This window comes from Schistocerca cancellata, chromosome 9 (assembly GCF_023864275.1).
Source record: "Schistocerca cancellata isolate TAMUIC-IGC-003103 chromosome 9, iqSchCanc2.1, whole genome shotgun sequence".
Classification (NCBI taxonomy): domain Eukaryota; kingdom Metazoa; phylum Arthropoda; class Insecta; order Orthoptera; family Acrididae; genus Schistocerca; species Schistocerca cancellata.
Genome location: NC_064634.1, coordinates 335,341,592 through 335,364,925, shown reverse-complemented (window position 1 = coordinate 335,364,925; position 23,334 = coordinate 335,341,592). Strand labels below are relative to the sequence as shown.

At 39.9% G+C, this 23,334-nt stretch overlaps 1 protein-coding gene across 3 annotated transcripts in view; it reads right to left on the bottom strand.

Moving 5' to 3' along the window:
• The window catches only part of LOC126100100 (protein HIRA), a 258,874-nt gene that overhangs the window by 185,568 nt on the left and 49,972 nt on the right, over positions 1–23,334 (bottom strand). For all 3 annotated transcript variants that reach the window (XM_049910615.1, XM_049910614.1, XM_049910616.1), the window contains 2 exons: positions 9,378–9,557; positions 5,229–5,389 (listed from right to left, as the gene is read on the bottom strand). In XM_049910615.1, the coding sequence (XP_049766572.1) occupies positions 5,229–5,389; positions 9,378–9,557 (341 nt within the window). The remainder of the gene's footprint in view (positions 1–5,228; positions 5,390–9,377; positions 9,558–23,334) is intronic.

Sequence of the window (23,334 nt, the reverse complement as noted above, 5' to 3'; positions counted from 1 at the left end):
GTTAAAACCTGGTTCCTGAATGTCTGTCTTATCATTATATACTCCATCTGAGACCTCCCAGTACCTCCAGGCTTCTTCCATGTACACAACATTCTTTCACGATTCTTGAACCAGGTGTTAGCTATGATTTAGTTATGCTCTGTACAAAATTCTACCAGGATGCTTCCTCTTTCATTCCTTACTCCCATTCCATATTCACCTACTATGCTTCCTTCTCTTCCTTTTCCTACTATCGAGTTCCAGTCACCCATGACTATTAAATTTTCATCTCCCTTCACTACCTGAATAATTTCTTTTATCTCATGATACATTTCACCACTTTCATTGTCATCTGCGGAGCTAGTTGGCATATAAACTTGTACTACTGTGGTAGGCTTCGTATCTATCTTGGCCACAATAAGAGTAGGGCCAGGTGAATCTGATGGAACCAAAGCAGTTAAGGTTGGAGAGGAAATTCTGGAGTTCTTCTTCACTGTGAGTCCAGATCATGAAGATGTCATCAATAAATCTGTACCAAACTTTGGGTTTGCAGGCCTGGGTAACCAAGAAGGCTTCCTCTAAGCGACCCATGAATAGGTTGGCATACGAGGGGGCAATCCTGGTACCCATGGTTGTTCCCTTTAATTGTTGGTATGTCTGGCCTTCAAAAGTGAAGAAGTTGTGGGTCAGGATGAAGCTAGCTAAGGTAATGAGGAAAGAGGTTTTAGGTAGGGTGGCAGGTGATCGGCGTGAAAGGAAGTGCTCCATCGCAGTGAGGCCCTGGACATGCGGAATATTTTTGTATAAGGAAGTGGCATCAATGGTAACAAGGATGGTTTCCAGGGGTAACGGACTGGGTAAGGATTCCAGGTGTTCGAGAAAGTGGTTGGTGTCTTTGATGAAGGATGGGAGACTGCATGTAATGGGTTGAAGGTGTTGATCTACGTAGGCAGAGATACGTTCTGTGGGGGCTTGGCAACCAGCTACAATGGGGTGGCCGGGATGATTGGGTTTGTGAATTTTAGGAAGAAGGTAGAAGGTAGGGGTGCGAGGTGTCGGTGGGGTCAGGAGGTTGATGGAGTCAGGTGAAAGGTTTCGTAGGGGGCCTAAGGTTCTGAGGATTCCTTGAAGCTCCGCCTGGACATCAGGAATGGGATTACCTTGGCAAACTTTGTATGTGGTGTTGTCTGAAAGCTGACGCAGTCCCTCAGCCACATACTCCCGACGATCAGTACCACTGTCGTGGAACCCTTGTCCGCCGGAAGAATGACGATGGAACGGTCAGCTTTTGGTTATGGTTTGGAAGTGGGTTACGTATTATTACATATTATTGAGTATATATCGGCGGGATAAAATTGTATAGTAGATTACGGTAAAAAGGAGAAGGTGAATACAAAGTGAAACTACTGGCAAAAACAGAAAGAGAAAAGAAGACGACAGAAAAGATTTCGAAACGCAACAGTGACAATAACAAACGTAATTGTTGGGTTCAAATTAATGATATGAATATAATAGAGGGAAACATTCCACATGGGAAAAATATATCTAAAAACAAAGATGATGAGACTTACCAAACAAAAGCACTGGCAGGTCGATAGACACACAAACAAACACAAACATACACAAAATTCAAGCTTTCGCAACAAACAGTTGCTTCATCAGGAAAGAGGGAAGGGAAGAAGAGGGAAAGATGAAAGGATGTGGGTTTTAAGGGAGAGGGTAAGGAGTCATTCCAATCCCGGGAGCGGAAAGACTTACCTTAGGGGGAAAAAAAGGACAGGTATACACTCGCACACATACACATATCCATCCGCACATACACAGACACAAGCAGACATTTGTAAAGGCAAAGAGTTTGGGCAGAGATGTCAGTCGAGGTGGAAGTAAAGAGGCAAAGATGATGTTGAAAGACAGGTGAGGTATGAGTGGTGGCAACTTGAAATTAGCGGAGGCCTGGCGGATAACGAGAAGAGAGGATATACTGAAGGGTGAGTTCCCATCTTCGGAGTTCTGACAGGTTGGTGTTAGTGGGAAGTATCCAGATAACCCGGACAGTGTAACACTGTGCCAAAATGTGCTATCCGTGATCTGAAGGCTGACCGTTCCATCATCATTCTTCCGGCGGACAAGGGTTCCACGACAGTGGTACTGATCGTCGGGAGTATGTGGCTGAGGGACTGCGTCAGCTTTCAGACAACACCACATACAAAGTTTGCCAAGGTAATCCCATTCCTGATGTCCAGGCGGAGCTTCAAGGAATCCTCAGAACCTTAGGCCCCCTACCTTTCACCTGACTCCATCAACCTCCTGACCCCACCGACACCCCGCACCCCTACCTTCTACCTTCTTCCTAAAATTCACAAACCCAATCATCCCAGCCACCCCATTGTAGCTGGTTGCCAAGCCCCCACAGAAAGTATCTCTGCCTACGTAGATCAACACCTTCAACCCATTACATGCAGTCTCCCATCCTTCATCAAAGACACCAACCACTTTCTCGAACACCTGGAATCCTTACCCAGTCCGTTACCCCCGGAAACCATCCTTGTTACCATTGATGCCACTTTCTTATACAAAAATATTCCGCATGTCCAGGGCCTCGCTGCGATGGAGCACTTCCTTTCACGCCGATCACCTGCCACCCTACCTAAAACCTCTTTCCTCATTACCTTAGCCAGCTTCATCCTGACCCACAACTTCTTCACTTTTGAAGGCCAGACATACCAACAATTAAAGGGAACAGCCATGGGTACCAGGATGGCCCCCTCGTATGCCAACCTATTCATGGGTCGCTTAAAGGAAGCCTTCTTGGTTACCCAGGCCTGCCAACCCAAAGTTTGGTACAGATTTATTGATGACATCTTCATGATCTGGACTCACAGTGAAGAAGAACTCCAGAATTTCCTCTCCAACCTCAACTGCTTTGGTTCCATCAGATTCACCTGGTCCTACTCTAAATCCCATGCCACTTTCCTTGACGTTGACCTCTATCTGTCCAATAGCCAGCTTCACACTTCCGTCCACATCAAACCCACCAACAAGCAACAGTACCTCCATTATGACAGCTGCCACCCATTCCACATCAAACGGTCCCTTCCCTACAACCTAGGTCTACGTGGCAAACGAATCTGCTCCAGTCCGGAATCCCTGAACCATTACACCAACAACCTGAAAACAGCTTTCGCATCCCGCAACTACCCTCCCGACCTCGTACAGAAGCAAATAACCAGAGCCACTTCCTCATCCCTTCAAACCCAGAACCTCCCACAGAAGAACCCCAAAAGTGCCCCACTTGTGACAGGATACTTTCTAGAACTGGATCAGACTCTGAATGTGGCTCTCCAGCAGGGATACGACTTCCTCAAATACTGCCCTGAAATGAGATCCATCCTTTAGGAAATCCTCCTCACTCCACCAAGAGTGTCTTTCCACCGTCCACCTAACCTTCATAACCTCTTAGTTCATCCCTATGAAATCCCCAAACCACCTTCCCTACCCTCTGGCTCCTACCCTTGTAATCGCCCCCGGTGTAAAACCTGTCCCATGCACCCTCCCACCACCACCTACTCCAGTCCTGTTACCCGGAAGGTGTGCACGATCAAAGGCAGAGCCACGTGTGAAAGCACCCACGTGATTTACCAACTGACCTGCCTACACTGTGAAGCTTTCTATGTGGGAATGACCAGCAACAAACTGTCCATTCATATGAATGGACACAGGCAGACAGTGTTTGTTGGTAATGAGGATCACCCTGTGGCTAAACATGCCTTGGTGCACAGCCAGCACATCTTGGCACAGTGTTACACCGTCCGGGTTATGTGGATACTTCCCACTAACACCAACCTGTCAGAACTCCGGAGATGGGGACTCGCCCTTAAGTATATCCTCTCTTCTCGTTATCTGCCAGGCCTCAACCTCCGCTAATTTCAAGTTGCTGCCCCTCGTACCTCACCTGTCATTCAACAACATCTTTGCCTCTTTACTTCCGCCTCAACTGACATCTCTGCCCAAACTCTTTGCCTTTACAAATGTCTGCTTGTGTCTATGTATGTGCGGATGGATATGTGTATGTGTGTATACCTGTCCTTTTTTCCCTCTAAGGTAAGTCTTTCCGCTCCCGGGATTGGAATGACTCCTTATCCTCTTCCTTAAAACCCACATCCTTTCGTCTTTCCCTCTCCTTCCCTCTTTCCTGATGAAGCAACTGTTTGTTGCGAAAGCTTGAATTTTGTGTGTATGTTCGTGTTTGTTTGTGTGTCTATCGACATGCCAGCGCTTTCGTTTGGTAAGTCACATCATGTTTGTTTTTAGATACATTTTTTTCCCACGTGGAATGTTTCCCTCTATTATATATACATATATATAAAAGCGCTGGCAGGTCGATAGACACACAAACATACACAAACATACACACAAAATTCATCTTCTTCTTCTTCTTCTTCTTCTTCTTCTTCGTTTTTAGATATATTTTTCCCACGTGGAATGTTTCCCTCTATTATATATATATGAAAACAACTTAGGTTTCACTACGTATACAATAAGCAGATAAGCAGAAAAATTTGACAGCCACAATGTAATGATGAGATATGAAAGTAAGTATTCGACACACTGTTACTAAACCAATCAGATATATAACATAAAAATTGTATATATTAATAGCACATTTTAACTGCAGATCACCTGCAGTCGAAATAAACTTATCACCTAACTACACAACTCTACAATAAAGCTTCAGAAAATAGCAGTAGTATCCTGAAATAATATACATAAAATGTATCTATTTTATTTATCAAATTATTAATGTACTCCAGGAGTAAGGGTTTGAGTATATTCTTGTATTTCTAGTGTTCATTTTATGTATCAGATAACACTGAGAAGATCAAATTCAATTAACAATGTTCCTAAGCCTTGCCGGCAATGCTGTTGCAATATGCAACAGTACAGTTACGTTTGACCTAATTTCATTCAAATGGCATACACTCATTACCTCAAACACAGCACCCCATTTCAAATACCTGTGTCAGTTACATATTTTTGAATTCCTAGTAGGAGATTCTTGGACACATTTATGATCTAATACTGTTAATGTTCTACCCTCTCAGATATAAAACAAGGAGCAGTATTTCTACAATGTAATTACTTAAATAAGGACACCAGTACGTTACCAGCCATTGAAGTCAATATTCATATTAACATGAAAATTCGTAGAATAATATTTGTGCAAAATTATAATTTTAAGAGATAAAAACCTCTTCAAATGGTTCAGTGATGACTGAATCCTCTTTCCAGTCTGCTGTTCTCCAAACCCTCAATGTCTTGTCATCAGATTGTGAAGCCATATATTTGCCTACAGGATCCCATGCAACACCCTTCACTAGTCCAGAATGACCTTTCAGTACTGCTACCATTTCTGTAAGAAGACGAAAACTGGGGACTTAATTCATGAAAATATTTTATGCATTCTCTTATTCCTAATATAAGCTGATGAAGAAACTGCCTTGCTTTAAGTATCATTATCACAGGCAGGAAACTGTTAATCACCACAATTGTGTATCTATTGTTATCTATATCTTTAACAATTTAAAAAACAGACAGAAAATACAAAAAAAACTATAATAGGCTGTAGGAGTGTGTACTGTAATGGACTGAGACTCAAATACTGAAGTATATGATACATATGTCTACGAATCACCTTGATGTACGATATTTAATATATTACTCGATACACTGTATCTTTTATCACATTATCTTATATTTAAACCTAAGTGAAATTATTCCACAGTTATTATTCTTTATTTGATACTATCTGTGATTACTAAATGTCTTACAAATGACAAGTCAGTCATTCTAGTTTATTTACAAAAATACGATACTTTGAATTTTCATGCATGTATCTTCCTGTTTTGTTAGGATGGTAACTCCTAATCCAGAATGATGAATTTTCACTTGGATAATCCAATTTTGTAAAATTAACAAAAATAAAGTCCCAGAAAAAAACACTTAGTAATGTCCAGTCTAATTACTGAAACTGTATAGTGTTCTTCAGATAATGACCTTTAACACAGCTCATAAAATAATTAGGCGCAGCAAATAATTTGGCTACAGCATTGAAGCCTCTGTAAATGAGAGTAATTCAAATAATTAAGCACCTTGACAGTAATTTCATAAAGAGATTTATTTCATGAAAGTTTGCACAGAAAATCAAATATTTTTCCTTCTTTTTGTAAAGCCTAATGTTGCACCAGAATATTTGTGAATACGTAATTTTCATTTTAAGGTAATTAAAGTAACTGTTTTAATAAAACACTTCTGAGCTTGTGTTTGTTACATTAATATAGATACTAAAGTGGCTGTGTCAGCACAGTTAGTTAGTAATTGTTGAAGATATGCGATGGCAGTAGTTGTATGAAGTTGTGCTGAATATATTGTATGTTGAAATATCTTTGAGGAAACGACTAGATGCCAAACTGGAACTCCTACAACTGTTAGCTTCCAAAAAATTATGTAATAATGTACGTACAACAGCAAATTATTGACAATTTTAAAATGTTGCTGAAAATAATATTATATCTAAAAACAAAGATGATGTGACTTACCAAATGAAAGTGCTGGCAGGTCGACAGACACACAAACGAACACAAACATACACACAAAATTCAAGCTTTCGCAACAAACTGTTGCCTCATCAGGAAAGAGGGAAGGAGAGGGAAAGACAAAAGGATGTGGGTTTTAAGGGAGAGGGTAATGAGTCATTCCAGTCCTGGGAGCGGAAAGACTTACCTTAGGGGGAAAAAAGGACGGGTATACACTCGCGCGCGCGCGCACACACACACACACACACACACACACACACACACACACACACACACACACACACACATATACAGACTAGAGGTAGCAAAAAATAACGTAACTGATTTTTTTGCCACCTCTAGTCTGTATATGTGTGGATGGATATGTGTGTGTGTGTGCGCGCGAGTGTATACCCGTCCTTTTTTCCCCCTGAGGTAAGTCTTTCCGCTCCCGGGACTGGAATGACTCCTTACCCTCTCCCTTAAAACCCACATCCTTTCGTCTTTCCCTCTCCTTCCCTCTTTCCTGAAGAGGGAACAGTTTGTTGCGAAAGCTTGAATTTTGTGTGTATGTTTGTGTTCGTTTGTGTGTCTGTCGACCTGCCAGCACTTTCATTTGGTAAGTCACATCATCTTTGTTTTTAGATATATTTTTCCTACGTGGAATTTTTCACCCTATTATAACCATATCATTAATTTGAAAATAATATTAAGTTGACATATGTCCCTACAACATCAGGACATGTACTGATGAAGGCAATAAGCTGAAATAAGCTAATATATTAAAATAAAATATCAAGCAGCACATTGTTTTCCAGTTCTCTGCATAATACTGTATGAAGATGGCTGTAAAATCAAGATTTGAAATTGGATTAATCTGCAAAAGCAAATCAAAGTTTGTTAAAATTTGTTAATTTGTCCACTGGGCTGGAAAGAAATAAGTGGGAAGTCATACACAAATGTTGTCAGGCTGTTATTTATGTCTAAGAACACCGGACCCCTTTATTCAACAACAAAGTGATGAATTCACATTATAGTGAAGACACTGAGTTGCAGATAGGCACAACGAAAAGACTCCAGAAGTGAGCCTTCATCATAAATAAATAAAACACACACACACACACAAATGCAACACACACACATGAATATAGAGACTGTTGTCACGTGTGTGTGTGTGTGTGTGTGTGTGTGTGTGTGTGTGTGTGTGTGTGTGTGTGTTTTCTGATGAAGGCTTAGTTGGCTGAAAGCTCACTTCCTGACAGTCTTTTTGTTGTGCCTACTTGCGAGTCAGCATTTCTGCTACATGGTGAGTAGAGCAAATATCCTTTTCATGTTATTGTTACATTCCATTCAGGATTTTCCATTGTTTGAATTCACGTTATCTTATTCTCACTATTATCCGATAAAATACTGACTCTAGATAATATGTACTGAATTAGAGTTCCAACTAATTCATCTGCAAAATTAATAAAAGTCAAATAATAACTTCTTATTTAAACCAGCAGAGCGTGATGTTAAGAGTACCTGTGGCATTATCAATACAAGATATTGCTTATTTTTAAATAACACAATCAAATAAATGGTCCACTGGAGGTGCGATAATGTGCTGAAACACGTACAGGTGCAGAAAAAATAAATTAATGATGTCTTACAGAAGGCAGAACTGTGGTACAACTTTTTAACCATTAATTTCCACTATATACAAGACATACACCATTAATACGAGGGCTGTCCAGAAAGTAAGTTACGATCGGTCGCGAAATGGAAACGAGTATGAAAATCCGATAAAGCTTTGCAAAGATGTGTTGGGCAGTGTCTCTAGTATGACTCTAGGTAGAATTATGTCGCTCTTTTCGTCCCTGAGCACTTAGTGAGTGCGTAAAGACGTTATAGAAAATAGTGTCTCCCACCAAGTACGAGGACCTGGTGAGAATTTTCCCCTGAAGCTATGCAACCAACATTACATAACTGTCGTGCGGTTTCTTCTTCAAGACAATTCTCAGTCTCATTCTGCAGGGGCAATGAAGATGTCCCTGCATTGTTTCAATTGGAAATGTTTGGTTACCCACAATACAGCCTGTAATTGTCTCCCACTGAGTTTCATCTCTGCTCAAACGAACCGCTGGCACTGAAGACAACATTTTGGCACAGGCAACGAGCTTTAGGCCAGTGTAGAGAATTGGCGGAAAGCACTGGCAGCTGCCTTCTATGATGAGGGTATTGGAAAGTTGGTACAACGCTACGACGAATGTCTGAGTCAGAACAGCGACTACGTAGAGAAGTAGCTGAAAGGTGTAGCTAACTGTTACAAATGAAACATTTCTGATTTTCACTGTGATTTTCATTTCGCGTCAATCGTCACTTACTTTCTGGACAGCCCTCATATTTATTCTTCAAGAGCAAAAATTATTTTCTGTTGCTCACGATATGATCAGGTTTTCATCTGTTTTAACATGCCATGCTTTTCAGAACATATATTTGTAGGACCAATTCTCATCTGAGCACTACCTTATAAACAAGAAATTGCCTATCATCTGACAGTTGTGTGCTTCTGTAATGCCACAAAAATCTGCATATTATTCAATATTCTAAGATTATTTGTTTGTGAACAGGAGACTGGATTTATTAAAACAAAGAAACAACCTTAATAAGAGGAACTCCTCTAAGTTGGTTTATTTTCATCTAATTTGTTTTCCAAAAGCCTATGAGGTACCTTTACACATATTTACCACAAAAGATAGTTCAAGTAGTTGCGTATTTATGAAGCAACGGACTGCTTCGTGTTTTAAAACTTTATGTATGAAATGTATAAATCATTGTTATTACCTGGCATCTTAAGAGCATTCCACACAATCACTGTGTTGTCAACAGAACAAGATGCAAGCCATGCATCATGTGGAGACCATGCCATATCCAGGACATCACCATTATGTCCACGCAAAGTCATGCAGCAACGCCAACTCTCGACATTTACTTTCCCAACACTTCCAAAAACATTTGTTGCACCTGCAATGTTACAATGCTTTCTGAAGAAAAGTTATCATGTATATGATATAAGAAAATCCAAATACTGTAAAAGGTGACTAACAAGAGTCCCACAAAAGAATTACAACACACTTATCAAATAGGGTTGGAAGTACAAGACACTGAGTGAGTATCTAAAACAACGGAAAAACCAGGATGGAATAACGAGAATACTATAAAAAGGATAGATTTCATCTTACCATACAGTAGAAAGGTTGAGGCGCAACAAAAGACTGCTAAACAAGTGAGCTTTCGACTAACAAGCCCTCTTCTGAAACAGAGAAGACACACACACACACACACACACACACACACACACATATATATATATATATTCACGCAAATGCAACTCTTCATACAGTTTTGCCTTAGCAGCCAGAGATAGTGGACAGTGGACATGTGTGCAGTTGCATGAATACGTGTGTGTGCTTTTTGTATAATTCAGGAGAAGGCTTTTTGGCTGAGGTGAAAGCTCACTTGTTAAGCAGTCTTTTTGTTGTGTCTGTCCAACAGTGAATATATACATGCACAGAGGGGGAGAAAAACAATCTGATAGCCATTTCTGAGCAGGGGGACTTCAAATTCTACAAAATTTCTCAAATAATTGAAGGTCGGAAATGTACCATTATGGTGCCACAGCCACAAAATGACAGCCGGTCGGTGACAAGCATGTGTATGTGTGCGCATTTAAACTATCTTGCCACAGCAAATACCTGTTATGCTAAGGAGTGCAGTTAATAATCAACTTAGTTGAAGATAATGGTTTCAAGTGAACAGTCATAGCTAGGTAAATTTTAAATTCTCATCCAAGAGTGTTTACGTTTCATTCACATTTTCTTTGATGTTTCATGACTATTAAATCAGTTACTTGTATGCATAACTACTGTAGCGCCTTAAAATTATTAAGATAATTAGCTGCGCTGCATTGTTAGGCATATCCAAGCACCATCACTTAACAAGATGTCATTTTATGGCTATAGTTCCACAACGATTCACTTCCAAGTTACAGTTATTTTGAAAATTTTATAGATATAAGTTAACATAAACCATGGACCTTGCCGTTGATGGGGAGGCTCGCATGCCTTAGTGATACGGATAGCCGCACCATAGGTGCAACCATAATGGAGGGATATCTGTTGAGAGGCCAGACAAACATGTGGTTCCTGAAGAGGGGCAGCAGCATTTTTAGTAGTTGCAGGGGCAACAGTCTGGATGATTGACTGATCTGGCCTTGTAACATTATTCAAAATGGCTGAAAGCAAGAGGAAACTACAGCGTTATTTTTCCAAGGTCATGCAGCTCTACTGTATGGTTAAATTATGATGACATCCTCGTGTGTAAAAAATTCCAGTGGTAAAATAGTCCCCCATACGGATCCCTGGGCGGTGACTACTTAGGAGGACGTCATTATCAGGTGAAACAAAACTTGTGTTCTATGGATCAGAGCGTGGAATGTCAGATTCCTTTAACGGTAAGTAGGTTAGAAAATTTAAAAAGGGAAATGTATAGGTTAAAGCTAGATATAGTGGGAATTAGTGAAGTTCAGTGGCAGGAGGAACAAGACTTTTGGTCAGGTGAATACAGGGTTATAAATACAAAATCAAATATGGGTTATGCAGGAGTAGCTAAAATAATGAATAAAAAAATAGAAATATGGATAAGCTACGATGAACAGCATACTGAACATATTATTGTAGCCAAGATAGATACGAAGCACACACCCACTACAGTAGTACAAGATTAATATGCCAACTAGTTCTGCAGATGAGGACGACATAGACGAAATGTATGATGAGATAAAAGAAATTATTCAGATAGTTAATGGAGATGAAAATTTAATAGTCATGGGGGACTGGAATTCGATAGTAGGAAAAGGAAGGGAAGGAAAAGTAGTAGGTGAATATGGACTGAGAGAAAGAAATGAAAGAGGAAGCCACCTGGTAGAAGATTGCACAAAGCATAATTTAATCACTGCTAACACATGGTTTAAGAATCGTGATCGAAGGTTCTATATGTGGAAGAGACCTGGAGACATTGGAAGGTTCCAGATTGATTATATTATGAAACTTCCTGGCAGATTAAAACTGTGTGCCTGACCGAGACTCGAACTCGGAACCTTTGCCTTTCGCGGGCAAGTGCTCTACCATCTGAGCAACCGAAGCACGACTCACGCCCGGTACTCACAGCTTTACTTCTGCCAGTATCTCGTCTCACGCCCGGTATTCACAGCTTTACTTCTGCCCGTGGTCTCTGGGTAGCGTCTTTGATTCATAATCAAAACGTCTTCGGTCCCAGGTTCAATCCCTGCCACTGCCCAAATTTTGATAAATAATCAGCATTGGCGGCCGAAGACTTCTGGCATAAGAAGTCAGCCTCATTCTGCCAACGGCCTTGTCAAAGAGGGTGGAGGAACGGATAGAGGTTCAGGGCACTCTCTTGTCCTAGGGGTGGGAAATTGCCCCTAAAGGCGGAAGAATCAGCAATGATCAAGGACATGAGGATGCAGAAGGCAATGGAAACCACTGCATTAAAGACACGTAACGTGTATCCACAGGACATGTGGCCTGTAATTGAAGAAGTGTCATGATGATCTCTCCATTGGCAAAAGATTCCAGAATAGTCCCCCATTCGGATCTCCGGGAGGGGACTGCCAAGGGGGAGGTTACCATGAGAAAAAGATTGAATAATCAACAAAAGGATAACATTCTATGAGTCGGGGCGTGGAATGTCAGAAGATTGAACGTGGTAGGGAAACTAGAAAATCTGAAAAGGGAAATGCAAAGGCTCAATCTAGATATAGTAGGGGTCAGTGAAGTGAAGTGGAAGGAAGACAAGGATTTCTGGTCAGATGAGTATTGGGTAATATCAACAGCAGCAGAAAATGGTGTAACAGGTGTAGGATTCGTTATGAATAGGAAGGTAGGGCAGAGGGTGTGTTACTGTGAACGGTTCAGTGACCGGGTTGTTCTAATCAGAATCGACAGCAGACCAACACCGACAACGATAGTTCAGGTATACATGCCGACGTCGCAAGCTGAAGATGAACAGATAGAGAAAGTGTATGAGGATATTGAAAGGGTAATGCAGTATGTAAAGGGGGACGAAAATCTAATAGTCATGGGTGACTGGAATGCAGTTGTAGGGGAAGGAGTAGAAGAAAAGGTTACAGGAGAATACGGGCTTGGGACAAGGAATGAAAGAGGAGAAAGACTAATTGAGTTCTGTAACAAGTTTCAGCCCAGTAATAGCGAATACTCTGTTCAAGAATCACAAGAGGAGGAGGTATACTTGGAAAAGGCTGGGAGATACGGGAAAATTTCAACTAGATTACATCATGGTCAGACAGAGATTCCGAAATCAGATACTGGATTGTAAGGCACACCCAGGAGCAGATATAGACTCAGATCACAATATAGTAGTGATGAAGAGTAGGCTGAAGTTCAAGACAATAGTCAGTAAGAATCAATACGCAAAGTAGTGGGATACTGAAGTACTAAGGAATGACGAGATACGTTAAGTTCTCTAACGCTATAGATACAGCAATAAGGAATAGCGCAGTAGGCAGTACAGTTGAACAGGAATGGACATCTCTAAAAAGGGCCATCACAGAAGTTGGGAAGGAAAACATAGGTACAAAGAAGGTAGCTGTGAAGAAACCATGGGTAACAGAAGAAATACTTCAGTTGATTGATGAAAGGAGGAAGTACAAACATGTTCCAGGAAAATCAGGAATACAGAAATACAAGTCGCTGAGGAATGAAATAAATAGGAAGTGCAGGGAAGCTAAGACCAAATGGCTGCAGGAAAAATGTGAAGATATCGAAAAAGATATGATTGTCGGAAGGACAGACTCAGCATACAGGAAAGTCAAAACTACCTTTGGTGACATTAAAAGCAATGGTGGTAACATTAAGAGTGCAACGGGAATTCCACTGTTAAATGCAGAGGAGAGAGCAGATAGGTGGAAAGAATACACTGAAAGCCTCTATGAGGGTGAAGATTTGTCTGATGTGATAGAAGAAGAAACAGGAGTCGATTTAGAAGAGATAGGGGATCCAGTATTAGAATCGGAATTTAAAAGAGCTTTGGAGGACTTACGATCAAATAAGGCAGAAGGGATAGATAACATTCCATCAGAATTTCTAAAAACATTGGGGGAAGTGGCAACAAAACAACTATTCACGTTGGTGTGTAGAATATATGAGTCTGGCGATATACCATCTGACTTTCGGAAATGCATCATCCACACAATTCCGAAGACGGCAAGAGCTGACAAGTGCGAGAACTATGGCACAATCAGCTTAACAGCTCATGCATCGAAGCTGCTTACAAGAATAGTATACAGAAGAATGGAAAAGAAAATTGAGAATGCGCTAGGTGAGGATCAGTTTGGTTTTAGGGAAAGTAAAGGGACGTTACGGCTAATAATGGAAGCAAGGCTAAAGAAAAATCAAGACAATTTCATAGGATTTGTCGACCTGGAAAAAGCGTTCGACAATATAAAATGGTGCCAGCTGTTCGAGATTTTGAAAAAAGTAGAGGTAAGCTATAGGGAGAGACGGGTCATATACAACATGTACAACAACCAAGAGGGAATAATAAGAGTGGACGATCAAGAACGAAGTGCTCGTATTAAGAAGGGTGTAAGACAAGGCTGTAGCCTTTCGCCCCTACTCTTCAATCTGTACATCGAGGAAGCAATGATGGAAATAAAAGAAAGGTTCAGGAGTGGAATTAAAATACAAGGTGAAAGGATATCAATGATATGATTCGCTGATGACATTGCTATCCTGAGTGAAAGTGAAGAAGAATTAAATGGTCTGCCAACGGAATGAACAGTCTAATGAGTACACAGTATGCTTTGAGAGTAAATTGGAGAAAGACGAAGGTAATGAGAAGTAGTAGAAATGAGAAAAGCGAGAAACTTAACATAAGGATTGATGGTCACGAAGTCAATGAAGTTAAGGAATTCTGCTACCTAGGCAGTAAAATAACCAATGACAGACGGAGCAAGGACATCAAAAGCAGACTCGCTATGGCAAAAAAGGCATTTCTGGCCAAGAGAAGTCTACTAATATCAAATACTGGCCTTAATTTGAGGAAGAAATTTATGAGGATGTACGTTTGGAATACAGCATTGTATGGTAGTGAAACATGGACTGTGGGAAAACCGAAACAGAAGAGAATCGAAGCATTTGAGATGTGGTGCTATAGACGAATGTTGAAAATTAGGTGGACTGATAAGGTAAGGAATGAGGAGGTTCTACGCAGAATCAGAGAGGAAAGGAATATGTGGAAAACACTGATAAGGAGAAGGGACAGGATGATAGGACATCTGCTAAGACACGAGGGAATGACTTCCATGGTATTAGAGGGAGCTGTAGAGGGCAAAAACTGTAGAGGAAGACAGAGATTGGAATACGTCAAGCAAATAATTGAGGACGTAGGTTGCAAGTGCTACTCTGAGATGAAGAGGTTAGCACAGGAAAGGAATTCATGGCAGGGCCGCAGCAAACCAGTCAGTAGACTGATGACAAAAAAAATAAAAAAAAACTTCTGCCCATATCTCGTCTCCTACCTTCAAAACTTTACAGAAGCTCTCCTGCGAACCTTGCAGAACTAGCACTCCTGAAGGAAAGGATATTGTGGAGACATGGCTTAGCCACAGCCTCGGAGATGTTTCCAGAATGAGATTTTCACTCTGCAACGGAGTGTGCGCTGATATGAAACTTGCTGGCAGATTAAAACTGTGTGCCCGACCAAGACTCGAACTCGGGACCTTTGCCTTTCGCGGGCAAGTGCTCTACCATCTGAGCTACCGAAGCATGACTCGCGCCCGATACTCACAGCTTTAATTCTGCCAGTATCTCGTCTCCTACCTTCCAAACTTTGCAGAAGCCCTCCTGCGAACCTAGCAGAACTAGCACTCCTGAAAGAAAGGGTATTGTGGAGACATGGCTTAGCCAATACTGCTTAGTGTATTCATCTCTTGGTCTCCCTCTACGATTTTTACCCTCCACGCTGCCCTCCAATGCTAAATTTGTGATCCCTTGATGCCTCAGGACATATCCTACCAACCGATCCCTTCTTCAAGTCAAGTTGTGCCACAAACTTCTCTTCTCCCCAATCCTATTCAATACCTCCTCATTAGTTATGTGGTCTACCCATCTAATCTTCAGCATTCTTCTGTAGCACCACATTTCAAAAGCTTCTATTCTCTTTTTCTCCAAACTATTTATCGTCCATGTTTCACTTCCATACATGGCTATACTCCACACAAATACTTTCAGAAACGAATTCCTGACACTTAAATCTATACTCAATGTTAACAAATTTCTCTTCTTCATGAAACGCTTTCCTTGCCATTGCCAGTCTACATTTTATATCCTCTCTACTTCAGCCATCATCAGTTATTTTGCTCCCCAAATAGCAAAACTCCTTTACTACTTTAAGTGTCTCATTTCCTAATCTAATTCCCTCAGCATCACCCTATTTAATTTAACTACATTCCATTATCCTCGTTTTGCTTTAGTTGATGTTCATCTTATATCCTCCTTTCAAGCCACTGTCCAGTCTGTTTAGCTGCTCTTCCTGGTCCTTTGCTGTTTCCAATATAATTACAATGTCATCGGTGAACCTCAAAGTTTTTATTTCTTCCCTACGGATTTTAATACCTATTCCGAATTTTTCTCTTGTTTCCTTTACTGCTGGGTCAATATACAAATTGCATAACATCGGGGAAAGGATGCAACTCTGTCTCACTCCCTTCCAAACCACTGCTTCCCTTTCATGCCCCTCTACTCTTATAGCCGCCATCTTGTTTCTGTACACATTGTAAATAGCCTTTCGCTCCCTGTATTTTACCCCTGAAAGACATTATTCTAGTCAACATTGTCAAAAGCTTTCTCTAAGTCTACAAATGCTAGAAACGTTTGCCTTTCTTTAATCTATTTTCTAAGATAAGTTGTAAGGTCATGTGTTCCAACATTTCTATGGAATCCAAACTGATCTTCCCCGAGGTTGGCTTCTACCAGTTTCTCCATTCATCTGTAAAGAATTCGTTTTAGTATTTTGCAGCAGTGACTTATTAGACTGATAGTTCGGTAATTTTCACATCTGTCAACACCTGCTTTCTTTGGGACTGGAATTATTATATTCTTCTTCAAATCTGAGGGTATTTCACCTGCCTCGTACATCTTGCTCACCAGATGGTAGAGTTTTGTCAGGACTGGCTCTCCCAAGGTGGTCAGTAGTTCTAATGGAATGTTGTCTACTCCTGGGGCCTTGTTTCGACTCAGTTCTTTCAGTGCTCTGTCAAACTCTTCACGCAGTATCGTATCTCCCATTTCATCTTCATCTACATCCTCTTCCATTTCCATAATATTGTCCTCAAGTAACTCGCCCTTGTATAGACCCTCTATATACTCCTTCCATCTTTCTGCTTTCCCTTCTTTGCTTAGAACTAGGTTTCCATCTCAGCTCTTGATATTCATACAAGTGGTTCTCTTTTCTCCAAAGGTCTCTTTAATTTTCCTGTAGGCAGTATCTACTTTACCCCTAGTGAGATAAGCCTCTACATCCTTACATTTGTCCTCTAGTCTTGCCTTCTTAGCCATTTTGCACTTCCTGTCGATTTCATTTTTGAGACGTTTGTATTCCTTTTTGCCTACTTCATTTACTGCATTGATATATTTTCTCCTTTCATCAATTAAATTCAATATTTCTTCTCTTACCTAAGGATTTCTACTAGCCCTCGTCTTTTTACGTACTTGATCCTCTGCTGCCTTCCCTCAGAGCTAACCATTCTTCTTCTACTGTATTTCTTTCCCCCATTCCTGTCAATTGTTCCCGTATGCTCTCCCTGAAACTCTGTACAACCTCTGGTTTAGTCAGTTTATCCAGGTCCCATCTCCTTAAATTCCCACCTTTTCGCAGTTTCTTCAGTTCTAATCTACCGTCATAACCAATAGATTGCGGTCAGAGTCCGCATCTGCCCCTGGAAGTGTCTTACAATTTAAAACCTGGTTCCTAAATCTGTCTTACCATTATATGATCTATCTGATACCTTCTAGTATCTCCAGGATTCTTCCATGTGTACAACCTTCTTTTACGATTCTTGAACAAAGTGTTAGCTATGATTAAGTTGTGCTCTGTGGAAAATTCTACCAGGCGGCTTCCTCTTTCATTTCTTACCCCCAATCCATATTTACCTACTATGTTTCCTTCTCTCCCTTTTCCTACTACCGAATTCCAGTCACCCATGACTATTAAATTTTCGTCTCCCTTCACTACCTGAATAATTTCTTTTATCTCATCATACATTTCATCAATTTCTTCATCATCTGCAGAGCTAGTTGGCATATAAACTTGTACTACTGTAGTAGGTGTGGGCTTCGTGTCTTTCTTGGCCACACTAATGCGATCACTATGCTGTTTGTAGTAGCTTACCTGCACTTCAATTTTTTATTCATTATTAAACCTACTCCTGCATTACCCCTATTTGATTTTGTATTTATAACCCTGTACTCACCTGACCAGAAGTCTTGTTCCTCCTGCCACTGAACTTCACTAATTCCCACTATATCTAACCTTATCCTATCCATTTCACTTTTTAAGTTTTCTAACCTACCTGCCCGATTAAGGGATCTGACATTCCACGCTGCGATCCGTAGAATGCCAGTTTTCATTCTCCTGATAACGACGTCCTCTTGAGTAGTCCCCGCCCGGAGATCCGAATGGGGGACTATTTTACCTCCGGAATATTTTACCCAAGAGGATGCCATCATCATTTAACCATACAGTAAAGCTGTATGCCCTCTGGAAAAATTAGAGCTGTAGTTTCCCCTTGCTTTCAGCCGTTCGCAGTACCAGCACAGCAAGGCTGTTTTGGTTAGTGTTACAAGGCCAGATCAGTCAATCATCCATACTATAGCATCATAATAATAATACAATTTTGTTTTATATACACAAGAGGCAGATATGATAATGATAATAATAATAACAATAATAAAAATAACATCTAAAAATCTAACACTAAATTACCCTAGCTCAAATTATCATGTCATCCTTTAAAAATTCTTCTATCAAATAGTAACATATCTCCCCCAGAATCTGACGTACTCTTATTGTTAGGATCTCTGGCTTAACATTAAATATATTTTTGCCCATTAATTTGTTATTATTGTCATTCCCGTATACTGTGGAGCCTGTTCATATAATTTCAATTTGTGTGTGTGAAGCATAAAATTATTTTTATTTCTTGTGGTGTGTATGTGGATAAATTGATTTTCCTCAAATAATTTTTGCCTACTATGTAGGAAGATAATAATTTCATAAATGTATATGGAGTGTACAGTTAGGATTTGCAATTGTCGCAATAATGGGCAACAAGATTCTGTTTTCTGTACGGTACACATGTATCTGATAACTTTTTTCTAAGTTTCAGTATACAAGATACTTTACTTGAACTTCCCCAGAAAATTACACCATACCTAATTACAGATTCAAAATAACTATGATAAGCTATTGTTCGTGTACTCATGTCAGTAGAATTTGCAAGTATCTGCATTGCAAATGCAAAACTGCTTAGTTTATTTGATAATGAGCCAATATGTGTGTTCCAGTTCAAGTTCTTTTCCACATTTAGTCCTAGAAATTTGACAGTGTCAACTTCTTCTATAAGTTGGTTATTGCATTGTATTTTAAGCTCTGCACATTTTGGGTGTTTGGTTTGGAAATGTACCATATGGGTTTTTGCAATGTTCAGTTTCAACCCATTTAACTGGAACCAGTTCTCTAGGGTATCCAGTGTGCTCACAATGAAGCTTGGAATTTTTTCTGCATCACCATCTTCAATTAAAACACAAGTATTGATGGCAAACAGAACTGATGGGGAATTGATGTTTGAGAATAAGTCATTTACATAGAATAGGAACAAGATTTGACCCAAATTGGAGTCTTGAGGCACACCTTGTGACACTTCGAAAAATAATTCACCACATTTGAAGTGATAGTTACCCTTTGTTTTCTGTTCTGCAGGTACGATGTAAGCCATTCGAGAGTATTGCCCTTAAACCCATATTTATCTAATTTATAGATAAGCAAGGCATGGTTTACAGAGTCGAAAGCTTTAGTAAGATCACAGAAAATACCAGTAACTTTACTCCTCTGGTCCAGTGCTTTGCATATCTTTTCAATAAAGTTATTTGCTGTATCGAGGGTGTTATTTCCTGGTTGGAATCCAAATTGATTATTTATAATAATATCATTTTGCACAATAAAATTTTGTAACTGGTTTGCAGCTACTCTCTCAAACACTTTCGACAAGATTGGAAGAATAAAAATAGGATGATAGTTTCCCATGTCTTCCCTCGACCCTATCTTGAACAGAAATCTGACTTCGACCTACTTCAACACATCACGATAGTATCTCTGTTGAAAAGATTGATTAATTAGTTTAGTTAGTGGAGGTGCTATTATGTGATACACAGCTTTAATCACTTTAGTCCATATCCCATTCCACCCAGCTGAGTTTTTATTTTTTAATCATAATATAATATTTTGCACATGCTTTATTGAGACTTTTTTGAAATCTGTGACATACTCAGCTACTTGCTGGAATCCAAAAGGGTTTACTTTACTCTGATTCTCTACTATATCGACATCTGACTTTGCCACATTTATAAAGAATTCATTTAAACACTCCGGTATTTGAGCTCGGTTTACAATAAGGCTATCATTTACTTTAATTCTAGATATTTCATTTCTATTAATTCTGACACCTACCTCTGATTTGACAACAGACCACACTGCCTTTGTTTTACTTTTATGTTGTGAAATGAACTAATTGTTTGGCATTTGTTTGGTTGCTTTCACAACTTTTTTTGAAGGTAGTTTTATAAAGTCTAACATATTCAGTAAAATACCTATTTTTATTAAATATTTCAGTTCATTATGTAGTTGCCTCTTCCTAGCGCCAGAAATTTTTATACCCAGAGTTATCTATTTAACTTTATCAGTGATGCAATAAATGAAGCACACAAAAGGGAATACAAACTTCTAAAAAATGAGATCAAAACGAAGTGCTAAATGGCTAAACAGGAATGGCTAGAGGACAAATGTAAGGATGTAGAGGCATATATCACTAGGGGTGAGATAAATGCTGCCTATAGGAAAATCAAAGAGACCTTTGGAGAAAAGAGAACCACCTATATGAATATCAAGAGCTAAGACAGAAAACCAGTCCTAAGCAATGAAGGGAAAGCAGAAAGATGGAAGGAGTAGTTAGAGAGTCAGTACACAGGATATATACTTTAGAGTAATATTTTGGAAATGGAAGAGGATGTTGATGAAGATGAGAAGGAAGATATAATACTGCACGGAGAATCTGACATAGCACTGAAAGACCCAAGTCGAAACAAGGCCCAGGGAGTAGACAACATTCTGTTAGAGCTACTGATAGCCTTGGGAGAGCCAGCCATGACAAAACTTTTCCATCTGGTGAGCAAGATGTTTGAAACACTCAAGACTTCAAGAAGAATACAATAATTTCAATTCCAAAGAAAGCAGCTGTTGACAGGTGTGCAAATTACCAAACTATCAGTTTAATAAGTCACGGCTGCAAAATACTAATATGAATCCTTTACAGAAGAATGGAGAAACTGGTATAAGTCGACCTCAGGGGAGATCAGTTTGGATTCCACAGAAATGTAGAGAAGTGAGGCAATACTGACTTTACGACTTCTAATAGAAGACAGGTTAAGGAAAGGCAAACTTACATTTATAGCATTTGTAGACTTAAAGAAAGCTTTTGACAATGTTGACTGGAATACTCTTTTCAAATCTAAAGGTGGCAGGGGTAAAATACAAGGAGAGAAAGGCTATTTAAAATTTGTACAGAAAGCAGATGACAGTCATAAGAGTTGAGGGGCACGAAAGGGAAGCAGTGGTTGAGAAGGCAGAGAGATAGGGCTGTAGCCTATCCCCAATGTTATTCATCTGTATATTGACCAAGTAATAAAGAAAACAAAACAGTGAGAAGAAATAAAAACTTTGAGGTTTGGCACCAACATTACAATTCTGTCAAGAGACAGCAAAGGACTTGGGAGAACAGCTGAACAGAATGGGCAGTTCGTGAAAGGAGGGTATAAGACAAACATCAACAAAAGCAAAACAAAGATAATGGAATGTAGTCTAATTATATCAGGTGATACAGGGGGAATTAGATTAGGAAATGAGACTCTTAAAGTAGTAGATGACTTTCAATATTTGTGAAGCAAAATAACTGATGGTGGTTGAAGTTAGGAGGATATAAAATGCAGACTGGCAGTGTCAAGAAAAGCATTTCAAAAGAAAAAAATTAAATGAATATATGACATTTATTGGCCGGGATATCCTCTTCGGGGTTCAGCCGCTGTATTGCAAGTCTTTTTAGTTGACACCACTTTGGTGACTTGCGTGTCAGTGATGATGAAATGATCATGAGGAACACACAACACCAAGTCCCCTGCAGGGAGGCGGTAAAGCTACTGCTGTGCTAAGGAGGCGGACATTTCAAAAGAAGAGAAATATAGTAACATCAAGTACAGATTTAACTGTCAGGAAGCCCTTTCGTAAAATATTTGTATGGAGCGTAGCCATGTATTGAAGTGAAACATGGATGATGAACAGTCTAGACAAAAAGATACTAAAAGCATTTGAAATGTGGTGCAACAGAAGAATGCTGAAGATTAGATGGGTAGATCATATAACTAACAAGTAGGTACTGAATAAAATTGGAGAGAAAAGGAATTTCTGGTACAACCTGACTAGAAGAAGGAATCAGTTGGTAGTATACAGTCAGAGACGTCAAGGGATCATCATTTTAGTACTGAAGGGAAGCACTGCGGGTAAAAATCTTAGAGGGAGACAAAGAGACGAATACAGTAAGCAGATTCAGAAGGGTATAAGTTGCAGTAGTTCCTTGGAGATGAAGAGGCTTGCACAGGATAGAGTAGCATGGAGAGTTGCATCAAACCAGTCTTTGGACTGAAGACCACCACCACCACCACAACAACAAATGGTGGCCTCTCAACAGAGAGGCAGTCCGGATGATTGATTGATCTGGCCTTGTAACACTAACCAAAACAGCCTTGCTGTGCTGGTACTGCGAATGGCTGAAAGCAAGGGGAAACTACAGCTCTAATTTTTCCAGAGGGCATACAGCTTTACTGTATGGTTAAATGATGATGGCATCCTCTTGGGTAAAATATTCCGGAGGTAAAATATTCCGGAGGTAAAATAGTCCCCCATTCGGATCTCCGGGCGGGGACTACTCAGGAGTACAGGGTTATAAATACAAAATCAAATAGGGGTAATGCAGGAGTAGGTTTAATAATGAATAAAAAAATAGAAGTGCAGGTAAGCTACTACAAACAGCATAGTGATCGCATTAGTGTGGCCAAGAAAGACACGAAGCCCACACCTACTACAGTAGTACAAGTTTATATGCCAACTAGCTCTGCAGATGATGAAGAAATTGATGAAATGTATGATGAGATAAAAGAAATTATTCAGGTAGTGAAGGGAGACGAAAATTTAATAGTCATGGGTGACTGGAATTCGGTAGTAGGAAAAGGGAGAGAAGGAAACATAGTAGGTAAATATGGATTGGGGGTAAGAAATGAAAGAGGAAGCCGCCTGGTAGAATTTTCCACAGAGCACAACTTAATCATAGCTAACACTTTGTTCAAGAATCATAAAAGAAGGTTGTACACATGGA